Below are 25,969 nucleotides of genomic sequence, written 5' to 3' on the forward strand. Positions count from 1 at the left end.
GGGCACACTCCCAACACTCCGTTGCAGCTCTGTAAGTAACAACTGTGTGTAGCGACAGCCCCCGTGTCACCCCTCTGGTGGGTGTCACCCGGGTGCGGCCCGCACCCCCATAGCAACGCCACTGCCCTCCCCATGTGCACTAACATTCAAATTTCCAGGACAGGCCCCCGGAGCGCACCCCCTTCTCAAGGGGACACCCTACCAAAGCCTGCCCTAAAAATTATAGCGCAAACGGAAATAGGACAACAGACAGCACCCAAATGCTCCCGCAACAAGTGTGTTTATTTGGCTACAATCACCCTAAGCCCCTGGTAGAACACAGGGAAAGTGAGGATAGAAGCCTAGGTGGCAGCCTTGCCAATCTGTTAAACTATAATCTGTAGCCAAAAGCTCAGGATGCACTCAGATTAGAGTGCATGTTGTCAGTACAGGGTGGAACCTGAACCGTAGACCATGGAGATGGTTGATGGTCTGCTGATTCGACTTGACATGATGGAGCTACAAATCAAAGCATCAATACAGGATCCATCTTGAAATACAAGAGGAAAGCAAAGGCTGAGAGATAAACTTTCCACCCCAACTACATTCAACCAAGAGACGGAAACTTCCTTTGGTGAACTGGATGCAGATCAAGGAACTGAATAAGGATGTCCTGTTTGAGAAGACAGAAACTAACTGGAGAAAAATGGAGAACTGGTTTCTAATAACCTTGTCTTGTGTTAAACCTGTGAAAGTTTCTATGCCAGAAAAGGTCACCAGCCAACAGTTACCTCCCCAAGTGAAAGCTATGAGTAAACTACTTAAAGTGGTTGTATAGTTTTTTGTTTTTTTTTTAAATAACAAACATGTTATACTTGCCTCCACTGTGCAGTTCGTTTTGCACAGAGTGGCCCGGAACCTGCTGTTTTGGGGTCCCATGGCGGCTGTCTCGGCTCCTCCTAAAGCTAATCCCCTCTGGGAAGCTCTTTCCCGAGGGGGTTAACTTGCGGGCGCACTCCCGTGTATGACTTGATCCCGCCCCCCCAGCGAGACAGCAGTGCGAGCCAATGGCTGCACTGCTATCAATCTATCCAATCAACGGCCAGACCCCGTGGAGAAGAGGATGCCGGGGGACGCACACAGCAGGTGAACGGGCTCAGGTAAGTAAAATGGGGGGGGGGGGGGGGGGGGGGGTCATGACAGCGAGGCGTTTTTTCACCTTAATGCAGAGGATGCATTAAGGTGAAAAAATACAAACCTTAAAACCCCTTTAAAATCCCATAAGTCACTTTGGCAGCAATATTAAGAGGCAAATGCTAGCCTAGGCCCAGCTGCAGGAGAGGACTTGTCCAGCGAAGCAACTTTGGGAGAAAGTCCTGAGGCTTACACCATTATAAGCAAATCACCACATGTTTAGCAATAGATTTAACATGAAGTGGTAGACCCCACTGCTTAGCATCAAGGGATTCCTAGACTCCATGATGCCCGGTCTCAGAATTTGAGCTTCAATTATCAAGCTGTCATAGGCAGTTTGAAGCTGGATGGCAAAACACATTCCTTGGGAACAGATGTTTCTGATCCAGTAGATCCCTTGGAGCAACTGGCCAGCACCCCTTTAGGTTGGAGTACCACAACTGCCTGGAACACTGGAATGCTTTCCATTCCAAACATGCGAGACAAACATGAGAAGGAAGTACTGAAAGTCACAGGAGCATCCTACCAGAGGACCACTGCACCTGAGCCAAAACTGCCTAGCCTTTAGTTTGACCTCAGGGGTCCCATAGTCAACCTCTGAAGTTGCCTACCTGGGACACACCTCCAGGAATAAATCCAGGGGTAGAGAGCAAGCTCACGGGTTTAGGCACTGCTGTCTGATGCAGTCTGCCTGCCAAGATCTATACTTGGAATGTTCATGCCTGACAAGGCTGGAGCCTGACCTTTTTGCCAAGGATACCAATCTATCCTTTTACTACTGTAAAACTCTGAATCCACCCGAAAATTTAAGTACACCACCTTTATGGCATTGTCTGCTTGGATCCAGATTATGTAAAACAGCCCAGAACTTCTGGATGTTACCTTGGAAAAGACAACGCCAAAGACAACCAACCCCTTTGAAATCAAGGGTGTCCAGGTCTCTTAAGAGTGGTCCACTGTCTGAGCTGTCTTTCCATGGCGATTCCTTAACAGGAAGAGAAGCCTTCCTTACTCTAGAGCCAGACACCTGAATCTCAGCAATAGGGAAACAGCCTGAACAAAGACTCAACTTGTCCCTCGAAGAACAGAGGCCTGTAAAAGCCTGGGGTGAAACCAGGCCAAATGAATTGCCTCACATTAGGCTACCCTCAGTTCTAGGCTTCGCCTACACAAGTGGAGATCCAGATCGCTCTTGGTACAGACAGTTTGAATCTGAGATTAGAATGTAGAAAGTAGGGCCATCCAGACATTCCCAAAGTGAGCCAGTTCCAGCAACGATCTCTGAACCTATCCAAATTACTGACATATCTGGAGGACCAGGTCAGGTTGCTTGATAGAGCTTGCACCAATAATTCTCCATCTAAGGATCTCTTCTCTATGAGAATATTTCAAGAAGGCATTGAGGCCAATACTAGGTCCAGCATCCTAATACATTAGGTGTTGACCAATAGACAAGGAGCAGGATCCCAGAATGGTAGTGCATGGGTCCAAAAGCAAGGCACAGAAATGCTTAGGGGTGGGAACATTAATTATCTTTGATGACTGCCAAGCCAGAAAGTGTCCTAGGCAAAGGGAGGCAACGCAAATGATGTATTTTTCTATGGAAAACTCGCATCTGAACCAAGCACCTTAAGGCTACGCTTCCACTACTGCGATCCCAATGTTTTGCGATTCAGAGTGCGACCTCGAGTGCAACTTTACAGTCTCTGGATCAAAATTGCATCAAGGTAGTGCAGGAACCCCTTCAAAGTTGTTGCAATTTTAAATCGCACAGACTGGAACGGGTGCCACTGAAACCAATGGGCTGTGACCTGTCATGCGACCCCGTGTCCAGAATTGCACCAGTGGAAACAGAGCCCAAAGCTTTAAGATGCATACCAGATAGTGCCACCATGGGCTTTTTGGATAGTGAACAGTTTGCCACCAAAATTGGGGCAGAAACATCTTGACCCAGAAAACCTTTAGAGGATATGCAGAGACCACAAATGGAGAAAAGACGCTTATTAACAATTAGAAGGAGAAAAAGACCTTGCAATCTGTACTCTAGCCTTCTTCTGCTAGCAACGACAAGTGTTCAACTTCAGCCATGTCTCTAATGCTGTTGACCTGGACTGTCTCAAAGAGAACCTGTCCCTGGAAGGCCATGCGGGCTACTTCTTCCGACTGAGGAAATGCTGTAGCAAGTTTCTTACCTTGTCCATCTGGTTCTTCTCCACTTATGGTAAACTTACCTACCTTAAAGAGAATGGCCAATAGAGGCAAAGCCTTAGGCTGAACTTAAAGTACAAGCTTAACCTCCCTGTTCTTCCTTGCCAGCAGTTGGCCTGCTCTCTGCTGAGGGAGGCTTTATGCAGTTGGTAGCAACAGTATTGGAATGCAGCCTGAGGTTTCTCAATAACATAGATGTGGCAACTTCACCCAGGCCCACAGATATCCTTTGCAGCTATGAATAGTGGGCAGGAGAGCTTCTGTCTACCCCTTTAAGGCAATCTCGACACACTATCTTGTAAAGGCAACTTCATCCAAGCTCACAGCAATCCTTTGCGGCTATGAATAGTGGGATGGAAGAGCTGTTGTCCTCGTTAAAGCAAGCTCGACACATTATTTACTCTGTAAATGCAACTTCACCCAGGATTCACAGCAATTCCTTGAGGCTGAGCATAATCGGCTGGACAGCTTCTGTCTGCCTTTTTAAAGGCGGTCCCGACACACTCTTTTAGGCCATAGTGTTGGCATTCGCAGCATGGAAGAGAATTTTCTCTACCTTGGACTGGATTTCTGCTGTTCCTCTAATGCTGAGCTCCTTAGCAAAGGGAGAGGTCAGTTAGAACCTGAATGCACACTTTTAGCAGCAAAATACCTACCTGGTCTGATGACCCTTACCTATAGGAACCGTGTGGATCTTTGTTATGCAGTGAGCTCATAGTGCAGGGCAGCTGGAACACTGACATTTAGTCAGGTATAACATTAATGCCACACTGAGACATGAGTTAGAACATATCTATCCACTAGGCAGCAGGAAATGTACTTTGCTGCAGGGTTTTGCAGCTATGGGCGTGCTAGCATGCAGTCCTAGCATGTGAATGCCCTATCTGTAAGCCACTGGGTCTTTAACCCCATGTTCCTCAACTCTTCTGCCTGCTTCCCACTCCTGGCAAACATATCACCTTGCCCACTTCTAGGATGCCTTCCAAGTAGTCTTGCCCAACTCCAAGATGGCAACTGGGGGAGTTTTTGCCCAAACCAAAGATGGTCCCCATGTGAGCTTTAGCCATTTCACCTGTTCAGCATAATGCATTATGCTCTTGAATGTAGACACTTAGCTTTCTCTTCCACATTTGCCACTAGAATGCATACTGGAACACAGTGCAGCTGCAGCTCATCCGAGAGGAGATGTAACACACAACTTATGAGGCCATTCATAGATGAATTCCGAAAAATTAGAAAAACATGCTTATCCCGGAAATGCGGTGTCAGTAAAATGAATCTACTGACCTGTGGGAGGCAGGCTCCAGACACGGATAGCTCTTCTGAGGAACAAAGCACTGGCTGCACTGCTATATGTGGGGCTAGTTAGCACCCGATTTTTCACCCCAAAAGATCCACAGAAGGGGCTCCCTGCCTTATCAGAGCATTTAGCATCCCAAGGTCAGGGACTGCACTTACAGGAGAGGCTGAACCTGAACGGAAAACCACCAAAGGTGGCAGGTAAGGGCTTCTTCTCTTCACACTGGCTGTGAGTTCCATGAGGACAAAAAAGGAAAAATGGGCTGTTGTGTGGGTGTTAACTTTTTATAGCTATGCACTGGTCCTGTGGGCGGAAGTAGGTGGGGCTGCTATCAAAAGGTATGCTGCCATGGATAGGCACCAGGAAAAAGTTTAGCCTATAGTTCTACATTACAGTGTAACTAAGCCCTGCATTCACTAGATCTGGTTTCCCACAGTACAGAACATGGAAATGCAACTTTTTTAGTAAAAATAAACTGCTAAATACCTCTTCTCATCAGCACTATATAGCAGTCTTCAGTGCCTGGTAAAAGCCTGTAGGGGGAGTTTTCATTCTACTCTGACTGTCCTATGAGGCTGCAGGACCCCTGACCCTCTGTATGGACAGTGCTGATTAGCCCTGTGCTGATCACATGCATCCTCCCAAGAAAAAAAAAAAAAAAAAAACTCCTCTCTAGCAATACACACCAAACTGAGCATGTGCAGAGTGACTCCAAAAGCTCTGTTTTGTCAGGAGATGGATTGGGGACAGTGAAAGAAGGGGAGGATAAGAGAAGACAGGATCAAACAACCTTTACACATAGCTAACCCCTTAGGTTCCACTGTGAGTATAATAAGCATGCTTTACTGCATATGCAGACTGATTTTACTGTTGTGGGTTTAGTAACACTTTAAGGTTTTCACATAACCCTATTTGTCGGTCTGGCTTTCATACATCTGCTCCAGCTATATGCGCTTCTTCATAAAGTAACGTCAATGCCTGCTAATGGACACAGGACTTGGAAACTTTTTTCATAAGCTTGATAATATGCAGTATCTCCCAATAGCCATGCCCTGCAATGCACCACCCCCAGAATCATGAAATATTTTTTAGGATTACCTGTTATAGTTAAATATAGTTAATATCTCTCCCACTCCCACCCCCTACCCAAATTCCTTTAACATAAAATGGATGTAAACCCCATTCATGAAATTTGAGCTGGGCACATATCTGCAGTGTTTTCTTATCTCTCTCCAAAGCACTAAGTCCATTGGCTTTCTCCTGCTCCATTCTTCTGTTATCAGCCTGATAACTTCTCACAAGTTCTCCAACACCTGTGATAAAAGCAGCCTGAATTTTGTGTCTGGGAGGGAGCTATAAATAGATTAGCAGGCAACTTTCTGTGTCACAGAACACCTCTGAAAGTCTCTACCTATGAGAGGGGGTGTGTGCCTTTCCTCCAATCAGCTGTCTTGGCTGTATGCCCAGATTTCACTGCAGTGGTGAACAGGAAGAGAAAATCTAACAGGATCTAAACTTTCTAAACAGTATATAAGTCTGAAGACAGTAGATATAGATGTAAAACTTATATAGGGAGATTAGTTTCATCCCTGTGTATCATCTGGGGCTGTTCACTTCACTGGGTATATGTGAGGGCTTACATCCACTTTAACACCAAAACAAAAAACATGGATATACTACTGTTCAATAGATATTTAAATTTCATCTTGTATCAGGATTTATACAGGATACAATACACTAGGCCCATTGTTTTTTTCTTTGATATAGTTACTTATTTACCTCACATCTCTCAGATTGCAATTCACAAACAAGCTTTGTTAATACAATTAGTGTCATTTCACCACTACTAGTGCGGTTCTATCACGGTCAGTGTTTTATCGAATATATAAAAACATTGCAAAAGTCAATTCACAAAAATGACCACATAGGTATCACAGGTGTCAAAGCTATTCATCCAGTGAGTATTTTATTCTTATGACCATCAGCTCCATCTAGTGGCCATAATGCAGTATTTCCAACCTGGAGAGAATATAGCCCAAGACCCCATAAACACTACAGTATACAACTTTTGCTGTACGATTTCCTTTAGATTTACCAAAACCATGTAGTGCAAGGGCCTGCCTGATTGCATACAAAAATTGAAAAACGCTTAAGGTTTGACCTCATATTATATGGTTTTGGTAAATCTAAAAAGAAAAAAAAAAAAAAATCTAAAGAAAATTGCATAGTATGTATTTTTCCCCATTCATGCAGAACAATTCCTTGGTTGAATCATATCCTCTGTAGAGCAATATTTGGAGTTCCGAACAAATGCTGTCCAATATACATATCTGTTCATTAGTACATTCAGCATCTGAACACATTTATCCATCTTCTGCTTACATAAAGACCTTTGTCTGAAAATACTAACATTAAAAACTAGTTATACAAAAAACATTTGCTGCTACTTTTACTGATGTACTATTTAAAATAAAACAGTTAAAAAATTAAATAAAAACAATTTTTATATAGATATCATAAGCACATTCTTGTCTTATATTGGGAGAATGTGTGGTATTAGTTGTCTAGAAGGGTGGTCATGCCAAGTATACCAAGCTCAGATTTCTTAAATTCTCTGTTCTTGATAATCAAGACTGATATACCATTTTCCAGTGTTCTCTGCTGCTCAAGAATGAAATGGTCTGCCTGCATCCATTTTAAGGCAATCACTTCCCATTACTTACTTCATATACTGCTGTATTAAAAAAAAGGCTGATAATCTCACTGTGGCTACAGTATATAGGAATAAAGCCGTCCTTGATTAGCACGCTACGTACCGACAGACGAGATCCAGCTCTTGCACGAGCAACCGTCTCCTTTTCCTTCTCAGACACTTGTCTCTGGACAGCTTGGAAACGATTCAGTGCAGCAGAGAAATCATTCATAAGACGCTCCTTCTGCAGCTTCTGCTGACGCTGCAAGATGAAAATAGGGGCGATATCACTATAATACAATGTTCTAAAACACAAATTTCTACAAGGGGAAGTAATACATATACACAGTATGTATGATAAAGAGCAGGTGTAGAAATTCAAAAGGAAAAATATCCAAACATAAAATAAAAAGTTATCTTTAGCTTTCATTAAAGTGAACCAGTTATCTCAAATGGTTTTTTTAAACACTTAAGGACCAGCCTCATTTTGAGATTTTGGTGTTTACATGTTTAAAACAGTTTTTTTTCCAAGAAAATTACTTAGAACCCCCAAACATTATATATTGTTTTTTTTTCTAACACCCTAGAGAATAAAATGGCGGTCATTGCAATACTTTTTTTTCACACTTTATTTGTGCAGCAGTCTTACAAGTGCACTCTTTTTGGAAATAATTCACTTTTTTGAATAAAAAAAAAATAAGACAGTAAAATTAGCCCAATTTTTTTTATATTGTGAAAGATAATGTTACGCCGAGTAAATTGATACCCAGCATTTAAGGCTTCAAAATTGCGCCTGCTCGTGGAATGGCGACAAACTTTTACCCTTAAAAATCTCCATAGGCGACGTTTAAAAAAATTCTACAGGTTGCATGTTTTGAGTTACAGAGGAGGTCTAGGGCTAGAATTATTGCTCTCGCTCTACCGATCGCGGTGATAACTCACATGTGTGGTTTGAACACCATTCTCATATGTGGACGCTACTCACGTATGCACGCAGGCTCGTCGGGATGGGGCGTGTTTAAAATTTTTCTTTTATTTTTACACTGTTTTAAAAAAAATAAATAATATGCCACTTTTATTCCTATTACAAGGAATGTAAACATCCCTTGTAATAGAAAAAAAGCACAACAGTACCTCTTAAATATGAGATCTGGGGTCAAAAAGACCTCAGATCTCATATTTAGTTAAATGCAATAAAAAAAAAAAAAAAAATTGTAATTTAAAATTTTTTTTTAATAAAATGGCCCTTTAAAGAGCTGTGTGTAGAAGTAACGTTTTGACGTTGCTTCTGCCCAGCAATTATATGAAGACGGGTGGGGGCTATCTTTCCCTCACTCGTCTCCATACCTGACAGGACGTGATCGCCTCTGCCGCTGGCTCCGGTAAGCGGCAGAGGGCACCCACCGATAAAGGTGATCTTGCAGTGAATCCGCCACAGAGACCGCTTTTATCTTGTAGCGGACCACTCGCTGAAGAAGAGGATACCGGGGTTATGGCAGCTAGCTGCTGCCATAACAACGATATCCTCCTAACAGCCGCCGTAAAATTGCAGCGGGCGGTCCATAAGTGGTTAAGCAGCATGCTGGAGGGAGTTACGTCCGTGTCTTTAGATATTTTACGCTCCGCTGATCCCAGCTGAGCAGGCAGATGACAGGTTCTATACGCTCCGCTGTGCAGAGCTGACACAGACACAGTCCTGCTCTCCTCTATGGGGAAAGCAGGCCGCCTGTCCATTTTCATCCGATCCACCTGACGGATGGAAAATAGGACCACCATCTGTCTGGATTTTGCGGGCAGGATCGGATCAGATGGCGGCAGGTGTCAGCGGACATATCTCCGCTGACATCTGCCGCTCCATAGAGGAGACTGCAAGGTCCGATCAGGTCCGCCCGAAAAACTGACAAGTGAACCTGATTGGACACAGCCCGTGTGAAAGGACCCAAACTCTGAACATTCTCAAGAGCTGCAGTGAGCTGTACCCTCAGGAAAATAAATAAAAATTTACATACTTGTACTTTAAGTAAACAGGCAGCAATTTCATAAGATGTCCTGTAAAAAACAAACAAAAAAAAAAAAAAAAAAACCCACACAGCTTTTACCTGCTCATTTGGAGACAGCGGAGCAGGAACCGAGGCAAGATCCTTCAAATAAGTGTTTGTTTCCTTCGCCAAGACATTCGTGGAATGTTGAATCTGCTCTCTGCATAAAATTTACAAAAATTAGAAAAAGGACTTTAAAATTGAATATTACAGCTTTATCACTTTAAATAGTTTGAGACAAGCTGGCCAAACAAATGATTTTCATTATATAAAATGGTGCAAGCGCTGGATGTGCAGTGGTTCTCAACCTCATTCCTCAAGTACCCCCAACAGACCATGTTTTTGGAACTCCTCTTAAAATAAAATAGCTGTCCAAAGTACCAAACCATTGACTCTGATTTTTAAAGCGCCTGTGCAATATAAAGGAAAACCTGCAAACATGGCCTGTTAGGGGTACTTGAGGACTGATGTTGAGATCCACTGCTGCAATACACTGTAGTAGCATCAGCTACATGCAGTAAGTGGCACAGATGTAAGGGAGACTTCCCATCTACTCTCAGAAGTAAAGATGTCACCCACCCACCTCTTCACTCGCCAAACGAAGCCTTGTATTCATTGATAAAAATACAAGTATTCTCCTGAATGGCAGAGAAGCATTCCGGCTGACTCTTTATTCCAGCAGCAGATAGGAAGTCTCCCGTACTGTTGGCAGAGCACAATCCTGCTTACTGCATGTATTTAATGTTACTACAGTACGTTACAGCACACCTGCTTAGCGTCATGTAAATAATTTGTTTGGGCTAGCTTTCCCAAAACAAAAACGATTTTAAAAAGTCATTTTGTAAAAATTAAAAAAATCAGCAGCTACAAGAACTAAACTGAAGCTGCAGACTTTTTATAAACAGACACTCATCTGTCCCAAGATACAGCACCATCCTTACCCGAGCCCTTTTCCCCAGCCGTCTTCTGTTCCAGTCACCGGCATCTTAACTGTGGGCACCCGGCTGTGACAGCTTGTGGCTTCATTGCCAAGTGCCCACTGTGCATGAGCAAGCTACGCTACTCTTTATGACATGTCACAGAAGACTGTGGGGAGGAACTGTCAAAGAACAGGTACCTAAAGGTAATTTAAAAAAAAGTTTAAAACTTCTTAAAGTAAAGTGGAGCAGGGAAGGAGGCCTTAAAGTGGAACTTGCCCTTTTGGGTGAAGCTCTACTTTAAAGTGATATTAAAGCTGGAGTTCTACTTTAAGAAAAAAGGATGAAGAGTCAATTATACATCACAGCTCATTTGGCAATAAAACAGCAGTAAACCCATCAATTTAAAAGTTTGTGCTCTCAACCAATCTGTCAAACCATCAAATGGCTGGTGCCATAACTGATCACATGTGCGGCACCATGACAGTTGAAGATCAAACAGGCCAAGATGGCAGCTTCCTTGGCTGAAAAAGATAAGAGGGTTTACTTCCACTTTAACCCTTTCTAACCCTTTCTAAATCTCCAGTACATTTTACTCGACTAAAATCTAATGGGTGTAATTAAATTGTATTGCATTAGTTAACATTTCTCTACAATTTCCAAACTTATTATATACTGATGGAGTGAAAAATCGAATATGTTATTATTTATGGTACTGAGGTATGAACATGCACTACAGACCAGTGTTATTTGACTTCAAAATTTTCAATTTAGTTTTAGTCTTAGTCTTTTGACTAAAATGGCATTTTAGTTTTAGTCCCATTTTAGTCTTTTGCCTAAAATTCCATTTTAGTTTTAGTTGTATTTTAGTCATCTCAGTTGTTTTAGTTTTAGTCGTATTTTAGGCGACTAAAATAGTATTCATTTAGTTGACTAAAATGTTTTAGTTGACAAAATTAACACTGCTCCAGTTATCCACAGTGCCACCTGTCAGTGCTCACAGTGCCACAAATCAGTGCCAACAATCAGTGCCACCTATCAAGGCTCACGAGTTTCACCTATTAATACCTACCAGTGCCAATCAGTGCCCATCACTGCCACCCAGTGCCCTTCAGTGCCGCCCAATGCCACCTTATCAGTGCCCACCAGTGCAGCCTTATCAACGTACATCAATGAAGGAGAAAAATTACCCGTTTGCAAAATGTATTAACTAAATATAAAACGGTTTTGAATTTTTTTTTTTTTTTTTTTAATTTCGGTCTTTAATTTAAAAAAAAAAAAAAAAAAAAAAAAAAATAAAAAACCCAGAGGTGATCTAAAGAAAGCTCTATTTGTGGGGAAAAATATGATTTGGGTACAGTGTTGTATGACCACACAATTGTCGTTCAGCGACAGCGCTAAAAGCTGAAAACTGGTCTGGGCAGGAGGGGGGTTTAGGTGCCCAGTAAGCAAGTCGTTAAAATACAAGAATCAGACAATAACAAAGGGAGTTTGAAAATTATAATGACTAAAGCAGAAGCATGAATCACATTCAACTTACAGGTTCTGCTGAAGTTTACTTGAATCTTTACTGGTTCCAAGCTGATTTAATAACGTCTGAATCTGAGCGGCTGAACAAGGAAAAAAACAAAACACTATTAAAAGGAGTTGAACTGAAAGAAGCAATGTTCAAAAGAAATGTGCAGCTAAAATAAGATGTAGCATTCAAACAAAACCTTCCCTTTAATGATGGATGGTGTGCATAAGGCTCTTGCAAACATAAATCACAGGTTTATAGGGAGATAATGGAGCCATTTCTACACATATACTGCAGCTGCTAACTTTTCTGGGCCTCCATAGGAACCCCCCGACCTCTTATCAAAAAGGTACTACCCATACAGAGAAAAATTAAAAGGATACCGGTATCTAAAGCCAAACTCCCCCCCCCCCCCCCCTTTTGGATAGTGCAGGGAAGCATCTTTTGCCACCTGTGTAACCATTGGGGAAATTTCCCTTTGCTTCCTGCTCCACACAACAGAAAGTAAGAAGAAAGATCTCCAAAATTGAACAGCATCCTCTCATAGCTGCCAACCAACAAGTGCCCCCACTAATACATTACTCTCTTTTTTTTTTTTTTTTTTTTGGTTGAAGCTCAGACTTTTGGATTTGAATTCACTTTCTCTCCCCAAAACAGAGAGGGTGAAGCTCCCCGGGAAAGGACAGAGCAATCAGACAGACCTGACAAGGCTTCTAACAAAAAACAAAACAGATTAGACTGTAAAACACTTTAAAATTATTCATGAATTATCAATGGAAAAAGTCGTCAAAGGCAATATATAAAGCCGGTCATAGACAAAGCAATTTTCTTTCCTGCAACCACGGACAGTATTGATGGGGAAATCCCTCCCGTGAAGCCGTTGTTATTTCCCGGCAGGTAAACTGTCCCCTTTGGGAGAAGACAGTGATTATTGCTAGTAGCTATTATAGCCTTTAACATTAATCGCATTTAAAATCCGACAGGCTGGTTGTACCAAAGTTGATCAACTTGGCTAAATCAGCCTGCCCATACATGGTTCGAATCTTGGCTGGTCCCTTTTGAACCGGCCGAGATTTGAACCATCTATGGCCATTAAAGTCATACCTTTGACCTAGATAGATAATTTTGAACACGTGAGCTTCACTCATTGTCTATTAACCACATGCCGCCCAACCACCGTCAAATGACGGCTGGGCATTGTGGCTCTCGTTTTGGGAGGCCGTCATGATGTCCACCCAGAACGACCATTCTCGATCGCGGCTGCGCCGTGTTGCTAGGACATGGCGTGACAGCAATCTGTGTAAAGACCTGCGGCCCTTTAACCATGTGATTGGCTGTGTCCAATCACATGTAAACACAGAGATGCCGGTAATCGCGCTCCTCGCCTCACACTGACAGAGTGAGGAGAGCCGATCAGCAGCATCTCCTCACAGGGGACAGCTAGGTATGTAATCAGGGCACTGATTACAATTAAGTGCCCACCAGTGCCAGCAATGATTGCCCACCCCTTCCAGCAATGAGTGCCAACCAGTGCCCACAAGTGCCCACAAGTGCCAGCAATCAGTGGCCATTAGTGATGCCAGTCAGTGCTTGCTATCACTGCTGCCCATCAATGTCCAATGCCACCTATCCCTGCCCACCAGTGTCGCCTATCCGTGCCGCCGCCAGTCAGTGCCCACCAGTGCCACCCATCAGTGCGGCATATTCATGCCTCATCAGTGCCCCTAAGTGCCGCCTCATCAGTGCAGCCTATCAGCGCCCATCAGTGAAGGAGAAAAAATTACTTATTTACAAAATTTACTGACAGAAATAAATAAATAAATACTGGAGTGATTAGATACTAGGGGTGCAACGGATCAAAAATCTCACGGATCGGATCAGCAAATAATTGAATTTGCAAATACCTGTAAAAATTCAACACCATATAGTCCTAACTGTAATATCCACATCATCTCCCCCACTGTAATGGACATCTCCCCCACTGTAATATTGGCTGAGCATTATTGCAGAGTATGGCTGGGTATCACCGAGTATTGCAGAGTATGGCTGGGTATTGCAGAGTATTGGCAGGATGTGACTGCAATTGTCACAGAGCAGTGCTGTGGGCACTACAGATCCAGCCCACAGCGCTGCTGCCATCCGATCTTTCCCCTCCACCGTACAGATCAGTACACAGAGGGGAGAGAGGAACCAGCGTCATGACATGACGCCGGTTTGTTTACAAGTGATCGCTCTGTCATTCACGTGGTAAACAGCCGCTGGGTGTACCAAGATGGCCGCCGCTCCAGAGCTAGACCGAAGCCACGGCCTTTCCTAAGGACGAGGTAGCGAATTGCTCCAGGGATTGCGCGGTGTGCGATCCAAACAGGTTGACCCGTTCGGATCACGAATCTGACGATTCGTTGCACCCCTATTAAATACTGCCAAAAGAAAGCTCTATTTGTGTGAAGAAAACAACAAATTCACATGGTAACAGCGTAGCATGACCATGCAATTGTCAAAGTGCAACAGCGCTGAAAGCTGGAAAATGGCCTGAGCAGGAAGGGGGTGCAAGTGCCCTGTATTGAGGTGGTTAAACAGAACACTCTTGAAAAGGGAATCGCCCTGGAATAAATTTGCAAATCAAGGACTTTAATAGCTACATACATACTGTGGATCTAGGACTCACTAAATAGTGCTAGTAACTATTGCTCACCTCAAGATAAGTCAATGCCAAGTACTTTTTTGTCCTCCACTATAGCCATAAACATTAAACCAAATCAAACAGGCCTGCAGGTCTGGCTACCAAATATTTGTATGTTGCTTGTGTTCATCCGCCTGCAACTGACATTTTAGCAGGGTGGATAAAAATCTATGATTTAATTAAAAATAAAACTGGATTTTTTGATTTTTATTAAATGTATTTTAACAAAATGCTTTTGGAGTAAAAAAAAAAATCTAAAGCTAGTTTACTATTTAAAGATACATTAATAATTTAGTTTATTCAGCATGAAATGGAGCTTAGTTATGTAGCATGAGGCTGTATATTCTGCAATATTTACATTTTTGGTAAACTCATTCAATGAATACAAGCTCTGCAAGCTGATATAACATGCACTTCATTGATGCACTCATACAATTTCACAGTAACCATGAGATAAAGCAAAGTTCAGGGATATTCCTTTATCCCATGGTTTTGTAAATCTACAGACTGTATGATTGAACCCGTTCTGATATCGCTGTTTTACTAACCTGACAGCTTATTATTCTAAATAGAAAACCTTCATTGTGTTTGCAAATATTAAAGATTTTAACTACCAGCGAGTATGAGTCCATTTAAAGAGCACCTGTCATTTCAGATCCATCATGGCAGCGCCTGTTAGTGGACATCCACTCACCTGCTGTCACCACGTTCCTCTCCTTGTTGTGTCACTTAAAGTGAATGGGACTGTCGGTAAGTCAACAGCGGGCCAGAGGAGGAGCCGATGTGGGACAGAAATGACAGTTGCTTTTTAAAAATGATGATTTAAAAATCGAGTTGATTTAAATCAAGTCTCTTTGCTAGTGATTTAAATCGACTCAATTTAAATGAAATCCACCCTGCATTTTAGACCCCTTTCACACTGGAGATGTTTTTTCAGGCGCTACAGCGCTAAAAATAGCGCCTGAAAAAAGCCTCAGCTGCAAACCCAGTGTGAAAGCCCGAGTGCTTTCACTATGGGGCGCTGTGCTGGCAGGGCGTCACAAAAAGTCCTGCCAGCAGATTCTTTGCAGCGGTGGAGGAGCAGTGAATACACCGCTCCTCCACCGCTCCTGCCCATTGAAAACAATGGGCAGCGCTGTGATACCGCCGGCAAAGCGGCGTTTTGCGGGCGGATTTAACCCCTTTTCGGCTGCTAGTGGGGGGTTAAAACGCCGGTAAAATAGTGCTGCTTTACCACTGACACCAGGGGCGGCTCAGTGTGAAAGGGGTCTTAGCTATGGGTGGAACCTAAAAGGTTAAGCCACTCACCGATTTCTTTCAGCGCTCAGGAAATGGCCTCACTATACATCTTCAGCAGAATTTCCTATGTTCTAAGTATTAGTCCTCCTGATACATCAGAGGAAGTCTAACTTCTCCAACTGGATTTGTCAGAGATTGGGTGCGCGCCAATTTTTTTTTTTTTTTTTTTTTTAAACTCCAATGAGCTAAAGGCTGGGTCATTTTTGCCTTGCATCTTACATAGACAGGCGGACTGCTTGACTGTAGGGATGGTGTGCTTAAAGACAGTCGGCAGTTTTCTTCCTTCAAACAAGCAAGTTATTTTCTAGAGGGCCAATGAGAACTGCACAGCTGGAGGTGTGCCTCTGTGTAAATCTAGGAAGTGAACAAGCAGCAGCTTCAGCTGCCCACAGTTAAAATGGCTGCTGCCAGACTCTTCTGCAGCATATTTGGCAAGTACAGAATCACAGTATAATATATATCTGGTTGGAGGGAAGCTTCAGAATGGCAAAGATGTTTTTATTACAAATTATGTGAGCAGACCGCAGTTCCTCTTTAATGTCATCTGACCACAGCACTTTCTCCCAGTCCTTCTCTGAATAATTTAGATGATGTTCATTAGCAAACTTCAGACAGGCCTGTACATGTGCCTTCTTGAGAAGGGGGACCTTGCAGGCATTGCAGAATTTCAGTCCATGGCGGCGTATTGTGGTACCAGTGGTTTGTTTGGTGACTGTGGTCCCAACGGATCCCTTTTCTCATGATCATCCTTACTCCATGAGGCAAAATCTTGCATGAAACTCCAGAGCGAGGGCGATTGGTGGTTATTTTGTACTTTCTTCCTTTGCAAATAATCACTCCATCAGTTGTCTCCTTCTCATCGAGCTTCTTTCTGATGGCCTTGAAGCCCATTCCAGCCTTGTGCAGGTCTACAATCTTGCCCCGACGTCCTTTGACAGCTCTTAGGTCTTGCTCATGATGGTGAGGTTTGAATGGAAGAAAGATTCTGTGGACAGGTGTCTTTTTTCATACACATAATGAAGTTGGCGTTAGGAACACCTTCTTACATTGGCAGGACTAATCTGTGTACCACATGAGCACAACTGTAGCTGGCCTGTGGAAGCCACAGTTATTGTTGGTTGGTAGGGGATCAAATACTTATTATACTCACTGAACTGCAACTCAATTTATAACAACATTTGTATCGAGTTTTTTCTGGATTTTTGGTTGATATCTCTATCATTTAAAATACACCTATGATAAAAATGATAGACCCTTAATTTCTTTGCAAACTTACAAAATCTGCAGGGGACCAAATAATTAATTTTCCCACCATATTCATCAGGAGTCAGCCAACATTTGACCAGTTTATGCCCAGCTCTAGCACGTTATTCTGTCTGCAGGACGACTGCTCTCCCCTTGACACTCGCAAACAAAGCCAGCTTTACCTGGCAAGTGAAGGAAAACTCAACAATGTTATCTGATTGTAAAAGACATTTCAAAAACGCAGTCATGTGGAGGACATGAATAGTTTTCTAATATAAAGACAGCATTGTAATGTCAAGGTTGTAACTGCTCAAAACATCTTAAAAGATCGAAAATTAGAGGCCAAGATGCCCATCAGTCATTAGCTTTCCAAAAATATAAACAAAAATATAGTGCTAGAATTAAAGTGGTGCAGAAATTCATATTTATTCCTTATGAAAATGTCTGACAATAGAAGTGTACTTACAATCAGATTTAAAACTGAATTGTAGCCTGGACAAAATATACAAAATTCCAGACTAGCACTTGCAGGGGGGATGTTCATACTTTTACATGCATACATTTTCAGGCCGCTCTGGTCGAGTCACATGATCGGCTCCCCTGCGCCAGCCAATGGCTGCTACTGAGGAGAGGACGAAGTGTCAACAATGACTGGGACATGGGAGCCTATGGGTGCCGTCGCTGCACCAAGGCATTACCAGCCGTTGTGGAGTACTCATTCCTCTCCCCCATAGCTAATGCAAGGGAGATCAGGTGACCAGACCGGAGTGGCCTGAGAATGGGGAGGGGCTTATAGCAGAATTCAGTCATTTTTTTTTATCTTTCCTTCTATTAAACCTTCTGCCCTCGTTGTTTTAAAACGGAGTTCCACCCAAAAGTGGAACTTCCACTTTAAGCACTCCTCGTCCCCTTATATGCCACATTTGGCATATAATTTTTTTTTTTTTTTTGGGGGGGGGGGGGGGTGCTTAGTTTCGAGTGGGACTTCCCGTCCCACTTCCTGCTTCCGCCTACTAGCCGTCCTACTCCTCCTCTCGCCCTAGGCAGCCCCTCCCTCTCAGCAATCTTCTGGGACACACGACAGGTCCCAGAAGATTGTCTGTCCACTGGGAGAGCGCAGCGCACGCCCAGCCATGAAGCCGCAAGCTGTCACGGTCGGGTGCCCACAGTTTCAGAGGAGGAGAGGAAAGGAAAGGAGGGAGGGGAGCGGGGCTCTGTGCGACCGCATTGCTGGACAATAGAACAGGCAAGTGTGTTTATTAAAAGTCAGCAGCTAAACTATTTGTAGCTGCTTACTTTTAATAAAACAAAAAAAAGCCTGGAACTCTGCTTTAACTTTGGATAGTAAAACATTTTTTTTGCCAGTAAATACCTTATACAGCCCACTTCCTGTTTCTTGTCTGGTCATTAGCCTAGGCTTATGACATCATGCACAGCTCTCTCCGTCACACACACACACACACACACACACACACACACACACACACGTGAGTTTTTCAGAGAGGGGTGATGAGTTATAAGAGGGCCAATGAGAGCTGGAGGTGTGCCTCTGTGTGTCTGTGTAAATACAGGAAGTGAACAGGCAGCAGCTTCAGCTGCCCACAGTTAAAATGGTTGCTGCCAGACTCAGTGGAAGGAGCTTCTGCAGCGCATTTTATATATATAAAATTAATTTACATTCTTATTCAGCGCAAGGAACAATACTTACATGTAATAAGGAGAGTCCCTTGTGCTGATGGCTGATTTCCTAGTCTAAAGTGACACTAAACTCTGGCTTATAAAAATATATTCAAGTATGTATTCTAAACTCAAAAAAGTACCCTTTTATTGTTGTCAGCCTTCTCCAAATTTGCATGGAAGATTTTAGCTAGGACAGCAGCCACCAGTACAAGGGACGCTTCTAATTGATTTTAGGTGCTGTCCCTTGTGCCAGTTTTAAAAAAAGGAAAGTTAAAAGTAGAACTATTAGGCAAAACTTTTTTTTTGTTACACTTTAACTAAACATAGACTTTAAAGGATAATTGTACAAATTATGTCTTAATTTGCATCAAAATGCAAGAGGACTGCTACCATTTGTTAGAGTGTGCTTGTGCAGCTCAGTTCTCCCACCACTCAGAGCTCTCTACCAGGGACTGTGCACAGCAAGGTGGCCAAGTTGCAGGCAGTATAAGCTAGACCTAAGAAACATGCAAACACAAAGCCACTTAGAGGTATGTATACAAAACATTGCAGCTGTCACACAAGACTGCTAAATATCACAAGGGTTAAAAAAAATCCTTTAACCATTAGCGGGTCCACCTCTAAAAATGCTAGTTCCTTGGCTGTAATCTAATCCCATGTCATCAGTATCTTCTGATTAACTGAGCAAGAATAAGAACTCCGCATGAAGTCTGAACCCTGATCTGAGCCATTACCATTATCTGACTCACTGAGCTAGAACAAGAATGCAGATCAGGAGTTCTGACTTCATTATTGAGCACTTCTTACAAGTCAGTAGCTCAAAGTTCTGCAGCCAGAAACCACCAGATAGCTAGCATTTTCAGAAGGTGATCAGCAATGTCAGATTCCAAAGATCTCTCAGTAAAGGTTTTCTATGTGGGCCCTATCTCATTATCCCACACTGTGCACCTCCATGGACAAAGGGAACACTGGGACTACTGGAGAATGCAGTTTGTAAAGTTATTCTAACTGCCGGTTCACACTAGTGTGATGCCAGACATGTGATTCGCACCACATTGCTGTGCAGATCACATGTAATGTCTGTGTAATGCGAATGCAGTCATACAAACTGTAAGGCTGAAATCACATTCACACCAAAATGGTGCAGGACCCTTTTTTGGTCCGCACTGGAATCAGATCGCATGGGTGTGACGATTCCTGCACTATTTCACGGTTCGCACTGCGATCCGATTTGGGGGTGTCATTAAGTGTACATTGACACCCCAGTGGCTCTCAGATGTCAGTGTGAAGCACTGTGAAATTCAGGTGCGATGTGCGAAGTACATCTGCTCCCTGGGGACTCTCCTTCCTCATTGACTGAAACCACAGCCAGCAAGCTGATGAGGATAAAGGGTGGGGCTGAGCTGCAGCTCTGTGTCTGAATGGACATGCAGAGCAGCAGCTTGGGAGCAACTGCTTGGTTGCCCTCATTGCAAGCTACTTGCTCTGGGGGCACTTGGCAGGAGGGGGGAGCTAGGAGCGACAAGGGACCCGATAAGAGGAGGCTCAGGGCTGCAAAACCACTGCACAGAGCAGGCAAGTATAAAATGTTTGTTATGTTTGCCTTTAATATCACTTTAAGTCTCATGCACACCATACAGTGTGCAAAGCCTGCGTAATGACATTCCCAGGACCCCCTGCTTATTGAGATGCATTAACAGAGGCAACTATACGTGGTTGTGCACCAGAAGCTGTGTAAGGCACCTGCATGAGTATTGATCTATTCTCTGAACACACACTATACGAGTTTAGAACCACTGCGCATGCAGGTGCTTAAAGCCCCATACACACTATTAGATTTTCTGCAGATTTTTGTCTTCATATTATATGGTTTTAGTAAATCTGAGGTCAAACCCTAATGCTGCGTACACACGATCGGATTTTCCGACGGGAAATGTTGGATGCGAGCTTGTTGTCGGAAAGTCCGACCATATGTATGCTCCATCGAACATTTGCTGTCGGACTTTCCGCCAACAAATGTTAGCTAGCAGGTTCTCAAATTTTCCGCCAACAAAACTTTGTTGTTGGAAAGTCCGATCGTGTGTACACAAGTCCGACGCACAAAAGTCCACGCATGCTCAGAAGCAGAAGCGGTCGGTCTTGTAAACTAGCGCTCGTAATGGAGAATGAACATTTGTGACATGACAAATTATGAAATCTCCAAATGCAGCGCACAATTCTCTTCTTTTTTAAATGGGAGAATAATGAAGCTGCTTTGCTGGTGATACTGATGGAATTATTGCAAACAAATTTTCAAAGGATTTTTTTTTTTTAGATTATTTTTTAGATTATTATTATTATTAATGCCAAAAAAAAAAAAAAAGTGCGAGTCAACTTTAACCAAACTTCTACTTAGCAGAAGGAGCCCAAAGGGTGGCGCTAAAGAGCTGAAAAACCACGTAGTACGTCACTACGTTCCTAATTGTTGGCCAACATTTGTGTGACCGTGTGTATGCAGACAAGTTGGAGCAACAACCTTTTAACAAAATTCCATGGTTTGTTGTTGGAAAGTCCCGCTCGTGTGTACTGGGCATAAGAGTTTCAATTTGTATGCAATCAGGCAGGCTCTTGCACTACATGGTTTTGGTAAATCTGAAGACAAAAATCTGCAGAAAATATAATAGTGTGTATGGGGTCTTAGGCAACTTCTGATGCACAACCGCATACAGCTAGCTACCTTTACTAATGCCTCTTAATGGGCGGCTTGTACGTGGTGGTAGCAGGACCTGGGAATATCATTACATAGCCTCTGCACAGCCACGTGCATAGAACCTTACAGTACCAGCTTCACTCTTCTCTTGTGCACATTCCAACATTCTTACACAATACGATAACTATAAAGCTTCTAAACTATACTACTGATATGACCAATCTGATCTCCGGAAACATGGGAGAGAGATTTTTTTTTTTTTTTTTTTTTTTTTAGAGCATATGAAATAGAATGTACGGATGTGTCACCAAGGCTGGTCAGTTATTACTACTGCATATAATGGTCTATACGGCTGGGTGTGTCAACAGATTCATGACATGCTAATAGCGAGAAAATAGGTAAAGCATCCTTGTGTCCTTTCTGGAACTTTTATAGCATACTAAACATATCTGCTTTGATAGAGACAAAACCAAAAACCGATTACAGTTCAATAACTCATGCACATCTCAGAAAACCAATTACTGTCAATAACTCGTGATAGTCTCACCCAACCCCCACCCAGATCTCAGCTCCTTCTGGGAAATGTCTAATATATCCATGTTTCATTTCAACCAGGGTTCCTCCAAAAGTTGTTAGTTGACCTATGGCCGATTGACCTCCCGCTTGATGGTGCCTACCTAATACCAGGGCCAATGCCACTTGGCAGGGACGCTGCACACCAATGATCTTTTAAGGCGTCTCAAAGGGTTGCTATTCTGACTGCCACTGTAAGGCCTCTTTCACATGGGGAATAGTCTCTTCCGCCCACCAAAATGCGTTCTGCGGTAGATAGATTTTCAGAGGGAAGCCAAGCAGAATCTTCCATGACATCAAGAATCGATCCTCTCACCCCCCCGATTGGCAATTTCTTTTCAATCCCAAGGAGGATTTTGTATTGAAGTACTGTATCATAACCATGATCCAAAGGTTTGGCTTGCATGTGTGGTGCGGTTCAGTTGGCCTTAATGGGCAAGTCTGAGAGGTGGTGAAACTCAGCAAGTGGAGAAAAATTTCCTGTGGCAGGTGTACATATTTACATGTAGGCAGGATGAAAAACGCACATCAACAGTCTGTTTTTACCGCCCCCTGGCTGCCAGTGTAAGAGGCCTAAGGGCACTAGGTTAGTGGGTTCGAATCCCAACCATGGCAATACCGTCCTGGAGTTTGCATGTTCTCCTTGTGTGGGTTTCCTTCCACACTCCAAAGACATGCGGGTAGGGGAATTGGCTCTGCTCTAAACTGCCTATGTATGTATGCATGCATGCATGCATGCAAGTTAGGGACCTTAGATTGTAAGCTCCTTAAGGGCATATACTGATGTGAATGTACAAAATACACTCACCGGCCACTTTATTAGGTAAGAAAGGGAGAAAAGGGAAGCGCCATCTAAGTGTAGAGGTTAAAACCTAATTTTAAATGCGCAAGGATTAAAAATCACTTACACTTTGTGGACAATTTTCTTTTTTTTTTCTTTTATATTATTAACACTCTCATGTTGTGAACCTCCATTTCACTCTTGTATCCTAATGTTATGTAATTTCTACATTGAAAAACTTTAATAAAAATACAATTAAAAAAAAAAAAAAATCACTTACATGATACTAAAATTTAACAGGCTCGTCAAAACCAGGGGAGGAAGGGATGCCATGCCTCAGCGTCCTTCTATGTTCTGTATCATTCTCAGGGCTGTTTAGGGATAGATGAAAGGTCCTCAGGGTCTCCTGTGGTCACCAGGGAGCAAAACCAGCTCGGAATGTGGCCGGAAAGGACGTCACCAGACACGTTCCACGTGGAACGGGAGGGACATGGTCAGCAACAATACTCCAGGTAGGCCGCGACGTTTAAAGTGACACTAAAAAAAGGTAAATTTATTTATTTTTTAAAAATAACAAACATATCGTACTTACCTCCACCGTGCAGCTCGTTTTGCACAGAGTGGCCGCGAACCTGCTCTTCTGGGGTCCCTCAGCGGCTCTCTCGGCTCCTCCCCACATCAGATCACCCCCTAGGAGAAGCGCTCTCCCGGGGGGGGGGGGGGGGGGGGGGGGGGGCGGGTGTTACCTTACGGGCGCACTCCCGAGTCCATCATTCGGCGTCCATAGCCGCCGAATGTATGATTTGGCCTCGCCCGCCGGCGGCCGCGTCATTGGATTTGATTGACAGCAGTGGGAGCCAATGGTTACGCTGCTATCAATCTATCCAATCAACAGCCGAGAACCCCAGGCAAGAGAGACGGCGCGTCCCCGTGGGACAAGTTTGAGGGTTCAGGTAAGTAAAAACGGGGGGGGCTGGTCACTGACAGGTGTTTTTTCACCTTAATGCTTAGGATGCATTAAGGTGAAAAAACACGAACCTTTACAACCCCTTTAAACGATGCTCAATTGATACTAAGGGGTCCAAAGCGTGCCAAGAAAATTTCCCCCACAGCATTACACCATCAGCCTGAACTGTTGATACAAGGCAGGATGGATCCATGCTTTCATGTTTACACCAAATCCTGATTCTACCATCTGAATGTCGCAGCTGAAATTGAGTCTCATCAGACCAGGCAATGTTTCTCCAATCTTCTATTGTCCAATTTTGGTGAGCCTGTGCGAATTGTAGCCTCAGTTTCCTGTTCTTACCTGACAGGAGTGGCCCCCTGTGTGTTCTTCTGCTGCTGTATCTGCTTCAAGGTTCGATGTGTTGTGTGTTCAGAGATGGTATTCTGTATACCTTGGTTGTAATGAGTGGTAATTTGAGTTACTGTTGCCTATCATCTCAAACCAGTCTACCCAGTCTCCTCTGACATCAACAAGGCATTTTCATCCAAACAACTCCCGCTCACTGGATATTTTCTTTTTTTCGGACCATTCCCTGTAAACCCTAGAGATGGTTATGTGTGAAAATTCCAGTTTTTGAAATGCTCAGTCAAGCCTGTCTGGCACCAACAACCATGCCACATTCAAAAGTCACTTAAATGCCATTTCTACCCTATTCTGATGCTCAGTTTGAACTTCAGCAAGTCGTCCTCACCACATCTAGATGTCTAAAGGCATTGAGCTACTGCCATGTGATTGGCCAGTTAGCAGTTTGTGTTACCAAGCAATTGAACAGGTATGCCTGATAACATGGCCGATGAGTGTATATGTGGAAATTGAAGGTGCTATAAGTACCTGTAACAAATAAAATAATTATTAAGTGGGGGATCACCAATGTAAGCTGCATTCTCTCACTGACCCCCCCCCCCCCCAAGGATTGGTTGTGAAGGGGGCTCCTGAAAATGTTCCTAGGGACCCAGAGGAAGTTTGAGAAAGGAAACATTGTAGTCTACGAGCTGATCTTAGCAGGCTGGACTGTTCCTGCATTTATCCATCAGATGATGGGACATCTATACAAGCCAGGACTGCCTAGGGAGCCAACAAGAACCATCACATGATGATCACACACACACACTGGAGCGGTCCCCACATCATGGCATGTTAGTATCATTGACCTGAAGAGGAATCTAGAGCAATCACCGGGGGGGAATCATGTATGTAGGTACTGCCATTAGGCGACTCCTATCCAGAATTAGTACAACGGACAAACCAAGCCAATTATCTATAGCAGGGATATGCAATTAGCGCACCTCCAGCTGTTGCAAAACTACAAGTCCCATCATGCCTCTGCCTCTGGCTGTCATGCTTGTGGCTGTCAGAGTCTTGCTATGCCTCATGGGACTTGTAGTTCTGCAACAGCTGGAGGTCCACTAATTGTATATCCCTGATCTATAGCAATGCATAGAGGTGACAGTGCAATGTATGGGAGATGAGCCATGTCTACATTCCCCATCCCCAGCTGCTGACAGTCCTGACACATCCCCATCACTCATCTCAGGCACGCTGCTGCGCATGCTTACTGTTGTTGGTAATCCTCTGGATGTTGCCGCTGCATGTCTGTATGATACTAGTGAAGTCCTTGCCGCGGGCCCCGCTCTGCTGCCAGTGACCGGACATCTTCGCGTCTGCTCTGCCAGTCACAGATCCGTCTATCCTGCCGGTCACTTTGCTAGTGCGCAGGCGCGGAGTTACGCCCGATAGGAGAGGCCGTGTAGTGTCGTCACTCGGCGAACAGGAAAAAGAAGGCCAGCTTGTGGGCGTGGCTGCGCGTCAGCTGTCTACAGACCCCGCCCCGGGCTCTTCCTGATTGTGCAATGATGTGTGATGGATGGCTCAGGAGGACAGGGAGGGAAAGCAAACCTAAAAATAAACATTTATTACATTGCAGCTTTTAGATTGGATGCCTGCAGAAGTTTCGTTTTTTTTTTTTGGCTTTCTTTCTTCGAGTTGCATCTAATGGATCCAGAGCCAACAGGTCTTGTTTTTCAACAGAACAAGCTCTCTTCCAGATGTATCAGTATAGGGATGAGACAAACCACTTACCACTGACAGGGCTGCTTACAATGATCAGCTTGTATTTCTTTATGTAAAACCTTGATCTCAAGGTTGATCTGTTAAAATAAGGCCAC

At 43.6% G+C, this 25,969-nt stretch overlaps 1 protein-coding gene across 1 annotated transcript in view; it reads right to left on the reverse strand.

Moving 5' to 3' along the window:
• Nucleotides 1-25,585, reverse strand: part of STX12 (syntaxin 12) — a 38,614-nt gene extending 13,029 nt beyond the window's left edge. Inside the window, exons 1-4 of the mRNA XM_073615537.1 lie at nt 25,361-25,585; nt 11,870-11,939; nt 9,473-9,572; nt 7,498-7,635 (exon numbers count right to left, since the gene is read on the reverse strand). Coding sequence (XP_073471638.1) covers nt 7,498-7,635; nt 9,473-9,572; nt 11,870-11,939; nt 25,361-25,457 — 405 coding nt within the window. The 5' untranslated portion in view covers nt 25,458-25,585. The remainder of the gene's footprint in view (nt 1-7,497; nt 7,636-9,472; nt 9,573-11,869; nt 11,940-25,360) is intronic.
• Nucleotides 25,586-25,969: the final 384 nt, after the last annotated feature.

Source organism: Aquarana catesbeiana, linkage group LG02 (assembly GCF_042186555.1).
Source record: "Aquarana catesbeiana isolate 2022-GZ linkage group LG02, ASM4218655v1, whole genome shotgun sequence".
Taxonomy (NCBI): domain Eukaryota; kingdom Metazoa; phylum Chordata; class Amphibia; order Anura; family Ranidae; genus Aquarana; species Aquarana catesbeiana.